Source organism: Staurois parvus, unplaced genomic scaffold, assembly GCF_062004578.1.
Source record: "Staurois parvus isolate SC_StPar_1 unplaced genomic scaffold, SC_StPar_1.0 ptg001495l, whole genome shotgun sequence".
NCBI classification, from domain to species: Eukaryota; Metazoa; Chordata; class Amphibia; order Anura; family Ranidae; genus Staurois; species Staurois parvus.
Window position 1 is genome coordinate 418,654 of NW_028319291.1, and position 19,076 is coordinate 437,729.

At 41.4% G+C, this 19,076-nt stretch overlaps 1 protein-coding gene across 1 annotated transcript in view; it reads right to left on the reverse strand.

Moving 5' to 3' along the window:
• Positions 1 to 653: 653 nt before the first annotated feature.
• CTDSP1 (CTD small phosphatase 1) overlaps positions 654 to 19,076 on the reverse strand; it is an 83,490-nt gene continuing 65,067 nt past the window's right edge. The window contains exons 4-7 of the mRNA XM_089662595.1: positions 16,311 to 16,367; positions 15,246 to 15,338; positions 11,426 to 11,611; positions 654 to 9,316 (exon numbers count right to left, since the gene is read on the reverse strand). Of these exons, the coding sequence (XP_089518721.1) occupies positions 9,188 to 9,316; positions 11,426 to 11,611; positions 15,246 to 15,338; positions 16,311 to 16,367 (465 nt within the window). The 3' untranslated portion in view covers positions 654 to 9,187. The remainder of the gene's footprint in view (positions 9,317 to 11,425; positions 11,612 to 15,245; positions 15,339 to 16,310; positions 16,368 to 19,076) is intronic.

Below are 19,076 nucleotides of genomic sequence, written 5' to 3' on the forward strand. Positions count from 1 at the left end.
ACTCTTTATAAAGTGCACTTTAAAGGCATGGGCCGCCGCTATAAACCTCCCAGGTGCAATGCATGCTGGGGAAACTTGCTTCGTATTGCGAAACAAATTCGTAAACCAAGGCAAGGCGTTATTTTCAATGGATTTTCATTCGTAAACCAAAAATTATGTTAATCGAGGCATGCCTGTTTATATATATATTTAAAATTAAACCTTTTTTTTTTCATTTTTAATAAAGAGGGTTACAACCCCTGTCTAGTGTTTTTTTTTTCTTTTTTTTGTATCATATTCTTCTTACTTCCTGCCCTGTAGGCACAACAGGAGATGAGAAGGAGTTTTTCCAAAATGGAGGAACTCCTCTCTTAGACATTTATCGTTGTTCCTGTTCTGATGACAACCCAAGTTTAAGAATTTCACATAATTTTCTGTCCTAGTGTCAATGACCACCAGGACAAATAGAAACCAACAAATCCGCCATAAAAACCTGACACCTCACCACTGAATTCAATAAAAAAAAAAATTTGATACATTTTACCATCATTATAGTATCAGGTATGTGCATGCAGCACACACACACGCACACGCACACGTACATACACAGAAGGCACTGAAATGCAACCCATACAAATCACAGTACACACAGAAATAAAAATTCTTGACTCAGATTCATTTTTTCTTCTTTAGTTTTTTTTCTTGTTGATTTAAAGATTACAGTATTTTTTTTTTAATCACACACAAAAAAAGGCACTTAAAAATAGTTGTTTCCCCCCCTCCCCCGAAGAAGTTAAATGGATTAGATCCCATTCTTTCAGAAGACAGATTTACAATAAAAATATATAATATCATAAAAAAATAACTTTAGAAATACCGGCAGCCGTTCTCCAAGATGTGCCATTTCCTGTAGAAGATTCGGAGGGTTATTTCCTCCATGGCAAGCTTCGTTCAGAGGGCAAGAATAGAGCAATCTGATTGGCTGCCAGCGGCAAAGCCCTGCAGAGCATCGCATCTTACGTGATTGTAAAACAGCATCATGGATGACCAGATCAGAAGATGTAGGGAAACCAAAACTTACAAACCTAAAATACAATTATTCTATTTTTTTCCTATTGGTTGAACTGAATGAACGCGTTTCTTTTTTCAGCCAGACTAACTATGTGACATTAATAGCGATTATAAAATACCGGCAGATAATATGAAAACCAGATTAAAAAAAAAAAAAAGATGGAACTGCATTTTACAGAATGGGGGAGGAGCTAATGAGCAATGAAGCACCTGACACCCACTCAACTTTGGGTCTGTGCCCACCTTAAGTACATCATGCTGATTGGCAGCACAGGAAAAATTCCCATTGCATGATGGGAAAAAGTTTTTTTTATTTTTAAATCATTGTTCATGCATAATGAGAAGGCACAGCTATGCAAGGACATATGGTAGTTATATTTTTTTTAGTAGTTTCTCTTTATAATTTTGCACGTCCAATGCAGTTTATTGATCATTTGCTCAACTAACTATAGTAAAAGAAAAATATTGTACAATAATTATGCAGCTCATTAACTTCACAAAACAGTTGGGGGCTGTGTGAATTCTGAGCTCTAATCTCATCTCATCGTTTATATCTCTCAATGGGACTAATTTGTGGCCCCCAGCCCAAAAAAAAAAAAATTAAAATATACAAAAAACAAAGGTGTTAAGATTGTTGTAAAGGAAAATAATATATATAAAAAACGTATTATTACTAATTTATGGTGATTAAAAGGAAAAATGGACACCTTGGGAAAGCAGCACCCAGTAAATCATGTGATGAAAGTGAGTAGGATGTTGCTTTAGTTCTAAAATGAGAAAAAATCATTAATGGAATATATATATACACATATATATATTTATATATATATATATATATATAGACACAGTGTGTATATATATATATATATATATATATATATATATATATATATATATATATATAATGTATATATATTCCTATATTTATAGGACCACTAATGGTCCTATATATTCTTACATTAGCTCAAATTGAGCCTTAGCCTGGGTTCACACTTCTGTGGTGTGGTGCATCGCATGTGATTTGCATAGGAACCGCACCGCATTCCTGTGCAAATCACATGCGAATTCTGTGCGGTACATTTTGTATGGCTCACATCGCAACGCATTTGCACCAAAGTAGTGCAAGACACTTTTTCTGTCCACACTAGTATTGGATCACACGGTATTCACACCCATGCGATCCGATTCTGCACATCGCACTGCGTTTTGCGAACCGATTTCAGGGTGTTGTTAACTTAACATATACACCCGCAGCATTTCGCATGAACGGGGTGTGGCTTTTCTGCGGTGCAGAATTCGCACCGCATCAGTGTGAACCCGGGCTCAAGGTCGTTGGACCTGGGAGCAGAGTTCCAAAAAAATAAAAATGAATTGCCGAATCTATTTCAATGCAAAAATTTAAAGGATCATTCCACCTAAATTATTAAAATTTTTAGAGTTAAATATCCTAATGGTTTCTTGTATTCCTTGGAGGATAATAGGGTCCTCAGCCATTAAAAGGGGAACCTGACACATTGATCTAAGGTGGCCAGAGACTAAGGCCGGCCATACATGGGTCGAAATTCGACCGATTTTTCATCTGAAAATCGGACCTAAAAATAATCGGCCGATTTTCATTCTGTTAGTGGGTCAATGGCACCGGCCAATTTTCATGGTTCCTCCCCTTTTCAGTGATTGGAAAATTTGTAAAAAACTACAGATTTTCAACACAGTGATGGTCAAATCGTACGATCATTTTTCCGAAAAGAATATGCGCATGAGCCATGACCTGGAAGGAACAGAAGTTTAACCTGTTATATGGGGTGAACTTTATGACTCGGTCAACCGATTTTCGAAATCATTGATGGCACCATCGGATTACCGAGCGAACGACGTTTCTGATTTTCAGACGAAAAATCGTTCGGAATTCGAACCATGTATGGCCTGCATAAGCCAGGCGGCATGACGGAGAACTCGTGAATGCCCGAGAAATATTTCAAAGAATAACGCCTTTTCCGCTAGGGGCCGGTGCTAGCAAGCTGCGTGGCTGAGCAGGGAAATGGGTGACAGGTACACTTTGTACATCTACAAGGAAGCACAAGATCTAGAGGCATGCCAGTATTTCTATTCATGTTACTAACGCTCTAAAATCATATATACAGATATACATATTTATAGAATGATAAAGAATAACTAAAACAATCATTAAAACTTTATTTTTTTTTTAAATCTCTTCACTGCCCCTCAGTGGAGACTCCACACACTGCAACAAAGCAATTGCTTCACAACACTTGATATAAAAAGTTGCCACTTACAAGAAATAACTAGTAAAATGAACACTTTATTCTAGACGTCCTGTAGCCTGGACCACGAATGTGGTTACATTCTGTGCACAGAACTGTCTTCTGGCGGGTGGGGGGGTCCCCTGTAGTCCTGACAGGAGTGGAGGCGAGTGGCTCCCCTTCACCAAAGTGCAGCAACTTTCTGGTGGAGCTACGCAAGCGAGAATGGACAGGGAGCGATGCTCAATACTCATTTGCCAATTACCTCGTATAAAAAATGTGAAGTCCTTCTCAATGTGAGTTCTGAAATATAGTCCCTTTAAGTAAGGTTTGTAGATATATAAAAGGCACTGTTCTAGAGCTTTAAAAAGGCAGAATGGTCAGTTTACGATCGCTGATATACCTTGTAACAGTGGGGAAGAAGGCACATGTTTGTTTTCAAGCCTTAAAGAGAACCAGTCGTCCATGCAAAATGCAGAATGTTCCAAGATTACAGCTTACCAAGTCACCAGTGACAGCAAGGATAACGACTTTTGAATCAAGTATAAAGTGGATCTGTAGCCAGGGTATGAACATTCAAATATTCAATGCATTCCCAACAACCTGTAAAGAAGATTTAAAATAAAGCTTCACTGACCTCTGTAGCTGCGAGAACTGTGGAGAAATGAATCCTCAAAATTTGCAACAAAGGCACTGAAATCTCATCTTTGCTTCCTGTTGCTTCCTATGGCACCAGAGACTTGGCAGCCTGCCAGCTTTCTGATGTAGACCATCAGCACGTGATCTAATAGGTTTAAAGCGGAGTTCCACCCAAAAGGGGAAGTTCCGCTTTAAGGACTTCTCCCCCGCTCCCCATTAAGGATTGGCACCTTTGGGGGACGGGTACCCGAATTTGACAGGTACCCGCTCCCACTTCCGGTCCGATCGCCTAGGCGATTGGAAACGGAAGGTGTCCTCCCCCCTCCCTATAGTCTTTTGGGACACGTGACAGGTCCCAGAAGTCTACAGGACCATTCATGAAGCGCAGCGCTACTCGCACATGCGCAGTGGGCACCTGGCTGTGAAGCCGCAAGCTGTCACAGCCGGGTGCCCACACTGAAGATGCCAGGAATACAGGACGGCCGGTGAAATGGGCTGCAGGGGACACACCGTGGGACCGAGGGACAGGTAAGTGGCTGTTTTTTAAAAGTCAGCAGCTACAGTTTTTGTAGCTGCTGACTTTTATTTTTTGACAGGGTGAGTGGAACTCCGCTGTAAGAACAGGCTACGGCCTCTCTATTGCAAGGTTTGTCAAACAGGGTTCCATTTTGATTCCGCCATTGCATTCGATTTACATTGGCTCATTGGTAGCTGTATTGCCCTAAGACATAGGGGTTGATTTACTAAAGACAAATAGACTGTGCACTCTGCAAAGAAATTGCTCCAGAGCTTAGTAAATGAGCAGAAGCTCTGATGATTCCCATCATCCAATCACATGCAAGCAAAAATTCTGTTTTTTTTTTCCCCTGCATGTGATTGGGTATTCTTGGCAAAGCAAAGCTTCACCTCATTTACTAAGCTCTGGAGCAATTGCACTTTGCAAAGTGCACTGTCTATTTGTCTTTAGTAAATCAACCCCATGGTTTCACTGAATATTGACCGCCAGATTGATATCAGCCCAGCAGTACTCTTGGACCTCTGGCTCATGACGTTGCCACAAGGTAGCAGTGCGGGACGAGAGGCGCGATTTTCATAGCGACAGCAAAGCATGGGAAGAATGGAATGAGCAGGAGGAGCATCTGCAGCTGTATGTGCTACTGAGAACGCTGGAGGAACGGGGTCTGAACAATGAAGGTAACCCTTGGGAGTCATCAGATCTGTATGTGGAACTGAGTAAGAAGCAGGGGTGGACTGACAACTCATGGGGCCCCCGGGCAATAGGGGATCATAGGGCCCCTGTGTCCTTGCCCAAACTCAAAAAAGCCTATGAAAAAGGTCCCAGGGGCATCTCATGGGGCCCCCTACTGACCCCGGGCCCTCGGGCAGTGCCCAAGTTTCCAAATGGTCAGTCCGCCCCTGGTAAGAAGTGACTATTGGGCGCATTAACTGAATAGACTGGTAAGTATGAGCATTTGTTCGACTTGAACCGGGAAGTTAGCTGTCACTGCTGGGCCAATGAACTGGAGATTCCCCATCCAGCAGCTACACATACAAATGAAAAGGGATGCCTATGACATCTTTGACCTGATATGGCCACACGGTCACATTAGGTCAATGACATGGACATAAAAAAGCCATGTGTCTATATAAGGTCAATGATGTCATGAGCATCCCCTCCCCTGTGTACGTCGGCAGTGGGGTGGGGAATCTCCCGGCCGCAGCTCATTGGCTAACTTCCGGGTTTTACATGGAGCGCAAGTAGAAAAATTTAATATTTACTCTTTTATTTTTTGTTCTATCTACAACTCAATAAACCACGCTAATGTTCTATGAGCTGCAGATCAAAAAACTCTGCTCTGTTGTAATTTGTGAGGATGAATTACTCCATACTGCATCTACATCTTTTATTTGTTGATCTATCTTAACTCAATATTCACCCTAATGTTCTTTTAGTAGGCTGTAGAGGAAAAACTATTTCAGGGGTTCTACGAGATCTGAGAATTTTTTTCAATGGTTCCTTTCAGGATAAAAAGTTTGGGAACTCTGTTCTGTTGTAATCTTTGAAGAGGAATTACACCATAGTTCATTGACATCTTTTATTTGTTGTTCTATCTACAACTCAATAGTTGCACTGATGTTTGGTCAGTTGTACATCAAAAATTATTTTAGGGATTCTCCGAGATCTGAGGATTTATTCAAGGGTCTCCTTCCAGGATACAAAGTTTGGGAACTCTACTCTGTTGTAATGTCTGAAGATGAATTATTCCACAGAGCATCTACATATTATATTTGTTGTTAAATTTACAAATCAGCAATCACACTAATGTTTTGTGAGCTGTAGATCAAAAAACTATTTCAGGGGTAATTTCTGAGAATTAATTACTCCACCGTGCATCCACATCTTTCATTTTTGTATTATATTAACAACTCAACAATCACATTAATGCTCTGTGAGCTGTAGATAAAAAAAACTATTTCAGGGGTTCTCTGAGATCTGAGAATTTTTTCAAGGGTCCCTTACAGGATCAAAGGTTTGGGAATTCTGCTGTGTTGTAATTTCTGGAGATGAATTACTCCATAGTGCATCTATATCTTTTATTTGTTGTTAGATCTAAAACTCAATATTGGCACTAATGTTACGTGAGCTGAAGATCAAAACATCATTTCAGGGGTACTCTGAGATCTGAGAATGTTTTCAAAATTCTAATCCAGGAGAAAAAGTTTGGTAACTCTGCTGTGTTGTAATTTCTGAAGATGAATTACTCCACAGCGCATTTACAGCTTTTGTTTGTTGTTATATCTATGACTCAATATTGGCACTAATGTCCCATGACCTGTAGATCAAAAAACTATTTCAGTGGTTCTCAGAGATCTGAGAATTTTTTCAAGGTGTTCCTCCAAGGTACAAATGATGAGAAAGTCTGCTCTGTTGTGATCTCTGAGGATAAATTACTCCACCATGCATGCAGCTACAGAGGTCAATGGGAGCTTGTTTCTAAGCAGAACATATTTACCCCCCCCCCCCCCCATTTTTATCAAGGTGTTCCTCCAAGGTACAAATGTCGAGAAAGTCTGCTCTATTGTGATCTCTGAGGATAAATTACTCCACCAAGCATGCAGCTACAGAGGCCAATGGGAGCTTGTTTCTAAGCAGAACATTTTTATACCCCCCCCCCCATTTTTATCAAGGAGTTCCTCCAAGGTACAAATGTTGAGAAAGTCTGCCCTATTGTGATCTCTGAGGATAAATCACTCCACCATGCATGCAGCTACAGAGGTCAATGGGAGCTTGTTTCTAAGCAGAACATTTGTATTCCCCCCCCCCCCCCATTCCTGCACTATTCATCACCTCCAAAATACAGCACTGTCCCCCTCCACTGCCGCTTGTTGCTGAGCTGAATGACATCACTCTGAATTCCCCCTGGGGCACGTGTTCATGCTGGCCTGGGCTCACAGTCCTGCAGGAGCCCGAGCCAGACAACAAGAGGAAGAACTCATGACGTCAGCAGAAAGGAGGATAGATGGAGTTAAAGATATGCATGTAAGGAATTTTTTTTTTTTTGAAAGCAGGAACAGAGGGGGCTCGGGGAGTGGGGTGGGGGGACAGAGTGGCTGGGGGCTGGAGATCTGCTTTAAAGCTCATTTACTGTCTACAGACTGGATACAGGACCACTTTAACATGGCTGACTGTGACTGGTAGGGGGGACGTACAAGTTAAATAGCCTATGGTGAAAAATTCAGCACCCTTCCTGTGTGTACAATACGTGGAAATCAGATTAAAAGGCACTTAACATCTCTCTAAACCCAAGAAATTTCCACTATTATTGTGTTTCATAACCTGAGTCGCAGCCTAGCTCAATACATCATTTTAAAGCCAACTAAGGTACTAAACGCACACACCGCGTCTTAAACCCGGTCCTATGTCTATACATTCACACCTTGAATTTTGGTGGCTTCCTAACAATTTGCAATACTTTCAAGTCTTTACAGGAACTGAACTTTAAAAATGCGCTTCCATCGCTTCTAATGGTCCCCTATACTGTCCGATTTTTATTTTTACAACAACAACGTATTGAAGAACAATATGTGAAATATATTTCTATGTGAAATCTGCACAAAATAGATAGAGCTTTTTTTTTTTTTTTTTTTTTGCATAAGTAAAAATCTAAATTTTCTGCAACAAAATAAAACCTAAATGATTCATAGTGTATAGGCGTAATGGAAATGAATGCCAAATAATGTGCTTTTTTTTTTTCATTTTGCTGACTGAAACAAACACAAACCAAGACTTCCAAAAAAAATTTCCACCTGCAAGCCTCCATAATTTTTCACCAACACTACCATCCAAGGCCTCCGCAGCTGCCAATCCGTTCCCAAATTGTGACCGGCACCTAAGGGGCGCCTACCAGTGTTTCATCTCCTGCACTTACTCCGTCACCTAAACGCACGTACCGGCCTCCGAACACTCCGCTACAAATCGCAGACAATACCAAAACAGCAAAAAAAAAAAAAAACACCAATAATCGCGGACTGGGTGGCAAAAAAAAAAGATTAAGTCTCATTTTTCTAATCCAAATTATATCAACAAAAATTTTTTTTAAGGTTTTGTCAAAACCGCAAGAGTTTTTGGAGGACCTTTGCGAAGGCGAAATAGCTTCATCCACTTCCGTCGCTTTAATTGGCCATGAAATACAACAAGAGCAGCTTCAAGTTTAAGGTATTCTTCCATTGAAAAGTCCTTTTATCACTAAGAAAAGTCTTCTGGAGAAACATAAAAATCAAAGTTGTGTGATTTCAAAAGCGTTTTTTCATAAAAAGTTTCAGTTCCTCGTCTTCTGTAAGTTCAGATAACCATTCCTCGTTAGTTTGTGGGTTTGGGGTGTATGTCAAGGAGTTAAGGGCTTTCGCTCTCTAACCCAGGCGAATACAGACTGAAACGTTCAAAAAAAAAAAGAAATATTAGTTCAGAATACTTGTGATTTTGGTATCGAAACAGCCAATTGAAAACCCACAAACCATACTGGTGCTGTGGCTTTATGCAGCTTTAAAACAATAAAAAATGCAGGTGGGGGGGAGGGGGGGGGAACAGGAGGGCCGGATCAGAGAAAATTGGGGCCCGTGTGCTCAGGCCAAAAGGTGAAGAGGCCAAGGTGAATCTCCTGCCCTTCTGCAGACCAGCAGCATTGTTAACCGGAGTGCCTGCCATTCCTACAGAAACCCGTCCCGATTTGACGTCATTAGCTGGCAGTTCTGCGCTGTTTTAGGACGCTGTATACATCGTCCACCTTGCTTATTCTCTCAAAGAAGGGTATAAGGTCTAGGAGCTCAGTGTCAGACATGTCGTCAAACCAAGATATCACTGGAACCTGCAAAGCAAAAAAAAAAAAAAAAAACCCAAACAATTAAAATCAACATGTAATGTCTAATATACACATAAAATATCTTCCCTTGTCCCGCCATCCCCCCACTTCCCCTTTCGTGACCAACATGCAAATATAATTTTTCAATCAAAATACTTTTTTTTTTTTTTTAAAAAAACCTCTTTTGAAACAGAGTGACATTATCACTAGGTCTTTGCTTTGAGTTTGGTTGGAGGGGCCAGAAAGCTAAGGTAAACAGCACAGCACCCTGCCTCAGATCTTCATCTAAGAGGGTTATACAAAAAAAAAAACATCCCTAGCATGTTTTTCCTTGCTGGGTAATAGGTGCTTCAAACTTTAATTGTGCAATCTGCTAATCAGTTGCTTGATTTGTAATCAAGCAACTGATCAACAGATTGCACAGCTAAAGTCTGCACCACCCAGGGAGTATGCACATCTACAGGGATGTGTTCTTTCATATAATGCTTAGGAACAAAATAATTGATAGCAGAGAAAAGCTGTGAGAGGAGGGCAACAACATTATAGAGAGGGAGAGGGGATTGATGAAAAGTTGTTCAGGGAGGAAAAGAAGGCAGGCTCAAGACAGTTGTTGCATCTTCGAATGGTTACATTGAGGAGATGCAAGTTTTCAGGGGATTAACTAATGGAAATAGTACTGGCAGTATAGCTGCATAATTCTGGGAGCATAACAGTATGGCTCTGGTAAAATAACTGTATGGTTTTGGGAGTATAACTATAGGGATCTGGGAGTATAACTATAGGGATCTGGGAGTATAACTGTAGAGTTCCGGGAGTATAATTGTAGAGTTCCGGGAGTATAACTGTAGCGTTCCGGGAGTATAACTGTAGCGTTCCGGGAGTATAACTGTAGCGTTCCGGGAGTATAACTGTAGGGTTCCGGGAGTATAATTGTACGGTTCTGGGAGTATAATTGTACGGTTCTGGGAGTACAACTGTACGGTTCTGGGAGTACAACTGTACGGTTCTGGGAGTACAACTGTACGGTTCTGGGAGTACAACTGTACGGTTCTGGGAGTACAACTGTCTGGTTCTGGGAGTACAACTGTCTGGTTCTGGGAGTACAACTGTCTGGTTCTGGGAGTACAACTGTCTGGTTCTGGGAGTACAACTGTCTGGTTCTGGGAGTACAACTGTCTGGTTCTGGGAGTACAACTGTCTGGTTCTGGGAGTACAACTGTCTGGTTCTGGGATTAGAACTGTACGGTTCTGGGAGTAGAACTGTACGGTTCTGGGAGTGGAACTGTCTGGTTCTGGGAGTGGAACTGTCTGGTTCTGGGAGTACAACTGTCTGGTTCTGGGAGTACAACTGTCTGGTTCTGGGAGTACAACTGTCTGGTTCTGGGAGTACAACTGTCTGGTTCTGGGAGTACAACTGTCTGGTTCTGGGAGTACAACTGTCTGGTTCTGGGAGTACAACTGTCTGGTTCTGGGAGTACAACTGTCTGGTTCTGGGAGTACAACTGTCTGGTTCTGGGAGTACAACTGTCTGGTTCTGGGAGTACAACTGTCTGGTTCTGGGAGTACAACTGTCTGGTTCTGGGAGTACAACTGTCTGGTTCTGGGAGTACAACTGTCTGGTTCTGGGAGTACAACTGTCTGGTTCTGGGAGTACAACTGTCTGGTTCTGGGAGTACAACTGTCTGGTTCTGGGAGTACAACTGTCTGGTTCTGGGAGTACAACTGTCTGGTTCTGGGAGTACAACTGTCTGGTTCTGGGAGTACAACTGTCTGGTTCTGGGAGTACAACTCTCTGGTTCTGGGAGTACAACTGTCTGGTTCTGGGAGTACAACTGTCTGGTTCTGGGAGTACAACTGTCTGGTTCTGGGAGTACAACTGTCTGGTTCTGGGAGTACAACTGTCTGGTTCTGGGAGTACAACTGTCTGGTTCTGGGAGTACAACTGTCTGGTTCTGGGAGTACAACTGTCTGGTTCTGGGAGTACAACTCTCTGGTTCTGGGAGTACAACTCTCTGGTTCTGGGAGTACAACTGTCTGGTTCTGGGAGTACAACTGTCTGGTTCTGGGAGTACAACTGTCTGGTTCTGGGAGTACAACTGTCTGGGTTTCTCATACCGCATTGTCTGGGTGGAATATATAGGAGGCAGGAGAATTGTCAATGATGATCAGCTTATTCAGGTCCCTCCCCAGTCGGCTCAGATCCTTGACGTAATTCCCTCGATGGAAGGCACAAGATTCCCGGAACAGGCGGGCCCGGAACGCTCCCCATTTGTCAAGCAGATCCGCCACGGGGTCAGCGTACTGTGATTGAGAGATATTGAGAAGAGATTAAAGTGTATTTAAACTCCAACAATTACCGTCTTTTATTTGCCCCCTTTTGGTCTGTTCTTATATCTGATATGTGCAAATAAAACCTTCTGATCTGGTCAGGAATTCAGAACTGTCCTGTCTCCTCTGCTCTGTTTCTGTGTAATCTCAAAGGAGCAGATCTACCTACTAGGATAGGTAAGTGGTCATTTAACAGTTCTGTTGCTGAATATGTCATCTGACATTGTCCTAAGGGCCCGTCGATGGGCGAATGCAACTTGTATTCAGGTGGATTCTACTTGCATTGGAGATGAGTTTGAGGGACTTCTGAGATAATTTAGAGTTCACTTACAAGTGCATTATGAACAGTCCTGAGGCACCCTTTAAAAATTATGAACAGTCCTGAGGCACCCTTTAAAAATTATGGACAGTCCGGAGGCACCCTTTAAAATTATGGACAGTCCCGAGGCACCCTTTAAAATTATGGTCAGTCCTGAGCCACCCTTTAAAAATTATGGACAGTCCGGAGGCACCCTTTAAAATTATGGACAGTCTTGAGGCACCCTTTAAAATTATGGACAGTCAAGAGGAACCCTTTAAAAATTATGAACAGTCCTGAGGCACCCTTTAAAAATTATGAACAGTCCCGAGGCACCCTTTAAAATTATGGACAGTCCTGAGGCACCCTTTAAAATTATGGACAGTCCTGAGGCACCCTTTAAAAATTATGAACAGTCCCGAGGCACCCTTTAAAATTATGGACATTCCTAAGGCACCCTTTAAAATTATGAACAGTTCTGAGACACCCTTTAACCTCCCTGGCGGTCTGATTATGTCTATATTTCTGTGCTCAAAGCGGTACTTTTTTTGCATGGAAATATGTATTTTTTTTTATTGTAGGCCTGTAATTCTTAGGAATAACTCACTGAAATCTGTCCGAACAAGAGTCTAGTAAACATCCCGGGTAGGATAAAATTTGAAACACGAAATCATAAATTATAATTTAATAAATAATCATAAAAAATAATATAATAATAAATGTAATTCAATAATATAATCAAACCAAAAACACTGAAATTTGAAATATAGCGCCAAGTTCGCACATCACTGAGCAAAGTCGCGGAATCGTTTTCAGTGTCTGATGAGGAATTTCCCCCACGAATCATTATCACTCAATTCTGCAAGTGGTTCTGATTTACTATCACTGTTCTCTAGTTGGTCTAAAACCGCTTTTGACCTAAAGGGATACTTTTTGGACGCCATGGACGTTTCTCAGTTTCCAGGCAGAAAGAACAGTAAAAAGGCAGACAGGGCGCCGGACAAAGCACTCGGGACAAAATGTATGTGAAATGGTTTGATACAGGAATGTTATACTATGTGATTTTAGTGAATGTCACTTTTAAAATTTTAGAATTTCCCGCTAGTTCCGTCCCCCGTACGTCACGTACGTTCTGGGAACGGAACCCGGAAGACAGATGCTGGCATCTGCCGGAGGACATTACAGGGGACACTGCAGGAGGGACATCGCGGGAGCGCAGGACAAGGTAAGTGAAGAAGAGATCCCGGAGCAGTGCTGCAGTGTATTCCCGAGTGTAGCTCGGGGTTACCGCTTGTGGTACTGAAACTTTACCCCGAGCTACACTCGGGAATACCGCCAGGGGGGTTAAAAATTATGGACAGTCCTGAGGCACCCTCTAAAATTATGGACAGTCCTGAGGCACCCTTTAAATTTATGGACAGTCCCGAGGCATACTTTAACATTATGGACTGTCCTGAGGCACCTTTTAAAATTATGGACAGTCCTGAGGCACCCTTTAACATTATGGACAGTCTTGAGGCACCCTTTAACATTATGGACTGTCCTGAGGCACCCTTTAAAATTATGGACAGTCCTGAGGCATCCATTAAAGTTAAAATGTATTCTTCGAAAGCAAATACACTTTTGTACACTGGTACTGACTAGTATTCCAATGTTTCTCCTCTCTCTCAGTTTTTCTCCATCACTAAGCTAGTGTAACCTCAGCGCTGATGGAGAGGGACAGGGGAGGGTCAAACTAGGATGCTGTGCAGGCAGCTGACATCCTCCTTAACAACTGATGTGATTGGTTGTTAGGACGCCGGCGGTTAGAAGGTCTTAATGGTACACAATGAAAACCTTTGGCTTTGTGTAACTAAAAGGCCGGCTTGTTCCACCCGCTGGCTTGTATGCAATTTTTGGGCAATTTTTAGACATTTTGCCAAGGCACCCCTGAAGAAACCTCAAGGCACCCTGGTTGAAAAAAGGCTATTCTAGGCTGATTCAAACCTGCTTTTACATTCCCATTGACCTAAGGATCTAGCTGCGACGCTTGCATGGATTTCTTGCTCATAACCCATTGTAGCAATTCAAGAAGAGAAGCAAGACCACAATCAAAGGTAGGGTTTCTCAACCAGGGTTACGTGGAACCCGAGAGTTCCTCCAGGGGTTGCTAGGGGTTTCATGAGCAATTTCTGCCTCTCAGGTAAGCTCTCACTGACATAATTGATCTTTTTAGCTATCTGTAAGGGGGTAATTCTTCCCAATGACCACAAGTGTAAGGAGCATTCTTCTCACTGACCATCACACTAATGTATCATGAGTTGTAGATATAGTAATATTTAGCAGGGGTTCAACAAGACTAGAAAGTTATTTCAAGGGTTCCTGTGTTGAAAAGGTTGAGAAAGGCTGACCAAAGGTAATACAATATGTTCTCTGGATGCATAGAGTTAGAGGCCAGAAGAGCTTCTACGCAGATGAGAAATGAACCTGGTGGTGGCCTCTTTAATCTGTGGGCTTCTCAAGCTCAACTCCAAACTCAAAGATTCACATGAGAAAACAAAGTAAAAATTAAGAGTGTGATTATCTATTTGTCAGGTAGTAGTTTTTCACATTCAGTTGGACTTGTTCTGTTATGTTGAAGATGTTTTGCAGCTTCTCCAATCCTTCTTTTATTCTAATGAGTGTCGAGAAACTAAAGTTTCTGAACTTGTAGAACTGGGGAAGTGCCTTGGAGAAGTTACAGAATGTCTGTCTTTTAAGTCCAGTTAAATTTGGCCAACTATTAGTAGCTATACCATAACCTGGATAAAGAAGACAGACAGATGGCTTTTTTGTTTTTTTTTGTTTTTTTTACTTTGTTTTCTCCCATGAATCCTTATGTGAGGAGTTGGGCTTGAGAAGCCACCAGATGAAAAGAGGACACCACCAGTCTTGTTTCTCATTGGAAAAGTTCCTCTGCAGCTATTGACTGTAGAAGTGCTTTTGAACTCTTCGTAACTGTCCGGTCTATGCATCTGGTAAGTGCATGTTATGGTGGTGGTCTCACTTCTCACGTTGAACTGGCACAGTGGGTTATGAGCAAGGACTCATGCAAGTAAACCAACAGAGTCTACCAACAACAGAATGAGGACAATCTGCCTGGTTTCAGTGAAGCCTAGACTAGATGGGGAATAATGTTGGCTAATCATACAGAAACCTTCCAAATCTTGGAAAATTTGTGCATGTGAGAAAATGCGTCTAGTAGTGAGGTAACCACCCTAGAATTAACATACGCACAGTCTAGGAGTCACTTGGTTTATCAGGTTGGACAACCCATTGGGTTCAGCTCACCTTGGCCAGGCTGGCAGTGAAGAGAACACACTCAAACATTTCCCCCATTCTTCTCAAAAACTCATCCACATGGGGCCTCTTCAACACATACACCTGGTGGAGGAGAAGGGAGGCCATTATGAAGGTCGTGGTAAGCTATTGGCTAAAGAACTGATTAGTCACTTAACATATCTACATGTATAAAGTATTGCCATGATATAATATACAGTGGCAGAATAATCAATAAAACAGTATCCTTTACCATTAAAAGGCAGTCTATGAGCTCCAGTCAAGTCATTTTTCCTAAGCACAGTCTGTCAAAGTAAGCCTGAGAGTAGCATCTTGGGAGAAGAATGGCACCTGCTTCCTGTAGACATGAGGAAGTGTCTTCTCAGTCTTCTATCCTCCAGTGATCAGTGTAATGTTCTGGTAGGTCCCCAAACATCAGAAAACAAGGGGAAGGTTGTGGGCTAAATTGTGTGACATTGTGATGGACTTTTACACACAAAAGTGAAAGAGTGAGAGGCAGCAGAGGGACTGAGCTTTGTGATTGTGATGGATTTTTACTCCGACTGGTCAGAGAGTGGAAGCCACACCACCACCAGTCCTTGGCCTTATCTGGAAGCACATGCATAGGTACGTAGTAGATGATGTGGCCTTGTGGGATTCTTACTTTTCTGTCTTCATAAGATGGACTTAGTGTGCAGCCAAAACTAAAACTATTAATTAAACCGACACAAATGACTATGTCAAGAGAACAAAAACAATGAGATTTTTTTTTTTAAGTTGAAGAATTCAGTGGCAATACATGCTGCTATGTCTCCAAACTGCATTCCAGCTTCACAGCGAATCCTGACGTCTAGAGTCGGCGCTGGCCGCAAGTAATCGAGATTAGGCTGAAAGGGGAAGTCACAGCCTATCCTGGATTACTTGAATCCAGCACCAGCCTGGAGGGGAAGGCGGTGCTCAGGCCGAGGATCCTGAAACCACTGAACAGTATTGGATTAAAGTACCAAACCTAGTCAGAGAGAAAAAAAATGGAGAAATTGGCAATCGAACTGAGAAGAAAGAAAAAAAAATATTTACCTGATGAACTGTTCCATCAATCTCTACAGGAATGATAAAATCAGCATTGTTGACTGGCTGCAAAATGAAATTAGATGTTATGGGAGAGTAAAGCAAGTAGAGGTGATGCTTAACATTGGCCTGTAGGGGGCAGCAGTGCTCATTTTACAGGCAGAAGCCATTAACTCACTTTATACTTTGCAGTCCTCCCTATTAAAGTCGCATTAAACCCACAAACAGAAATGTAATAAATTGCTGCTTACCAATTCGTAGATGTGATGACTGTAAAATTTTTCTTTTTTACAGGTTTTTTTTGCTTTTATTTTCACCTGGTAATCCTGCCACTAAGTGGGTTATTTGCAAACTAGGGGGTCAATGGTGGAGAAGGATCTAGGGGTTCTGGGAGATCACAAGCTTAATAATGGCATGCAATGCCAAGCTGCAGGTTCTAAAGCGAGCAAAATCCTCTCTTGTATTAACAGAGGTATAGAATCCAGAGAGGTTTGGGCACCAATTCACAAAAAGAACATTGGGGAACTGGAGAAAGTACAGAGAAGGACAACCCAACTGATAAGAGGCATAGAGGAGATCAGCTATTATTATTATTATTATTATTATTATTATACAGGATTTATATAGCACCAACAGTTTGCTCAGCGCTTTACAATATAACGGGAGACAATACAGCAACAATCCAGATCAATACAAAAGGGATAGGAGGGGCCTGATCCTTGGAGCTTACAATCTAGGAATAAGGAAAGATTAGAGGAACTGAATTTATTCTCTCTTGGGAAGAGGAGATTAAGGAGGGATATGATCTCCATGTATAATACATAAGGGGGGATATGATCACCATGTATAATACATAAGGGGGGATATGATCTCCATGTATAATACATAAGGGGGGGATATGATCACCATGTATAATACATAAGGGGGGGATATGATCACCATGTATAATACATAAGGGGGGATATGATCACCATGTATAATACATAAGGGGGGATATGATCACCATGTATAATACATAAGGGGGGATATGATCTCCATGTATAATACATAAGGGGGGATATGATCACCATGTATAATACATAAGGGGGGATATGATCTCCATGTATAATACATAAGGGGGGGATATGATCACCATGTATAATACATAAGGGGGGGATATGATCACCATGTATAATACATAAGGGGGGATATGATCACCATGTATAATACATAAGGGGGGATATGATCACCATGTATAATACATAAGGGGGGATATGATCTCCATGTATAATACATAAGGGGGATATGATCTCCATGTATAATACATAAGGGGGGATATGATCTCCATGTATAATACATAAGGGGGATATGATCACCATGTATAATACATAAGGGGGATATGATATCCATGTATAATACATAAGGGGGGGGGGTATGATCTCCATGTAGAATACATAAGGGGGGATATGATCTCCATGTATAATACATAAGGGGGGATATGATCTCCATGTATAATACATAAGGGGGGATATGATCACCATGTATAATACATAAGGGGGGATATGATCTCCATGTATAATACATAAGGGGGATATGATCACCATGTATAATACATAAGGGGGGATATGATTTCCATGTATAATACATAAGGGGGGATATGATCTCCATGTATAATACATAAGGGGGATATGATCTCCATGTATAATACATAAGGGGGGATATGATCTCCATGTATAAATACATAAGGGGGGATATGATCTCCATGTATTATACATAAGGGGGATATGATCTCCATGTATAATACATAAGGGGGGATATGATCTCCATGTATAAATACATAAGGGGGGGGGGGATATGATCTCCATGTATAATACATAAGGGGGGATATGATCACCATGTATAATACATAAGGGGGGATATGATCTCCATGTATAATACATAAGGGGGGATATGATCTCCATGTATAATACATAAGGGGGGATATGATCACCATGTATAATACATAAGGGGGGATATGATCTCCATGTATAATACATAAGGGGGGATATGATCTCTATGTATAATACATAAGGGGGGATATGATCTCCATGTATAATACATAAGGGGGGATATGATCTCCATGTATAATACATAAGGGGGGATATGATCTCCATGTATAATACATAAGGGGGGGGGGATATGATCTCCATGTATAATACATAAGGGGGGATATGATCACCATGTATAATACATAAGGGGGGATATGATCTCCATGTATAATACATAAGGGGGGATATGATCACCATGTATAATACATAAGGGGGGATATGATCTCCATGTATAATACATAAGGGGGATATGATCTCCATGTATAATACATAAGGGGGATATGATCTCCATGTATAATACATAAGGGGGGATATGATCTCCATGTATAATACATAAGGGGGGATATGATCTCCATGTATAATACATAAGGGGGGATATGATCACCATGTATAATACATAAGGGGGATATGATATCCATGTATAATACATAAGGGGGGGGTATGATCTCCATGTAGAATACATAAGGGGGGATATGATCTCCATGTATAATACATAAGGGGGGATATGATCTCCATGTATAATACATAAGGGGGGATATGATCACCATGTATAATACATATGGGGGGATATGATCTCCATGTATAATACATAAGGGGGATATGATCTCCATGTATAATACATAAGGGGGATATGATCACCATGTATAATACATAAGGGGGGATATGATTTCCATGTATAATACATAAGGGGGGATATGATCTCCATGTA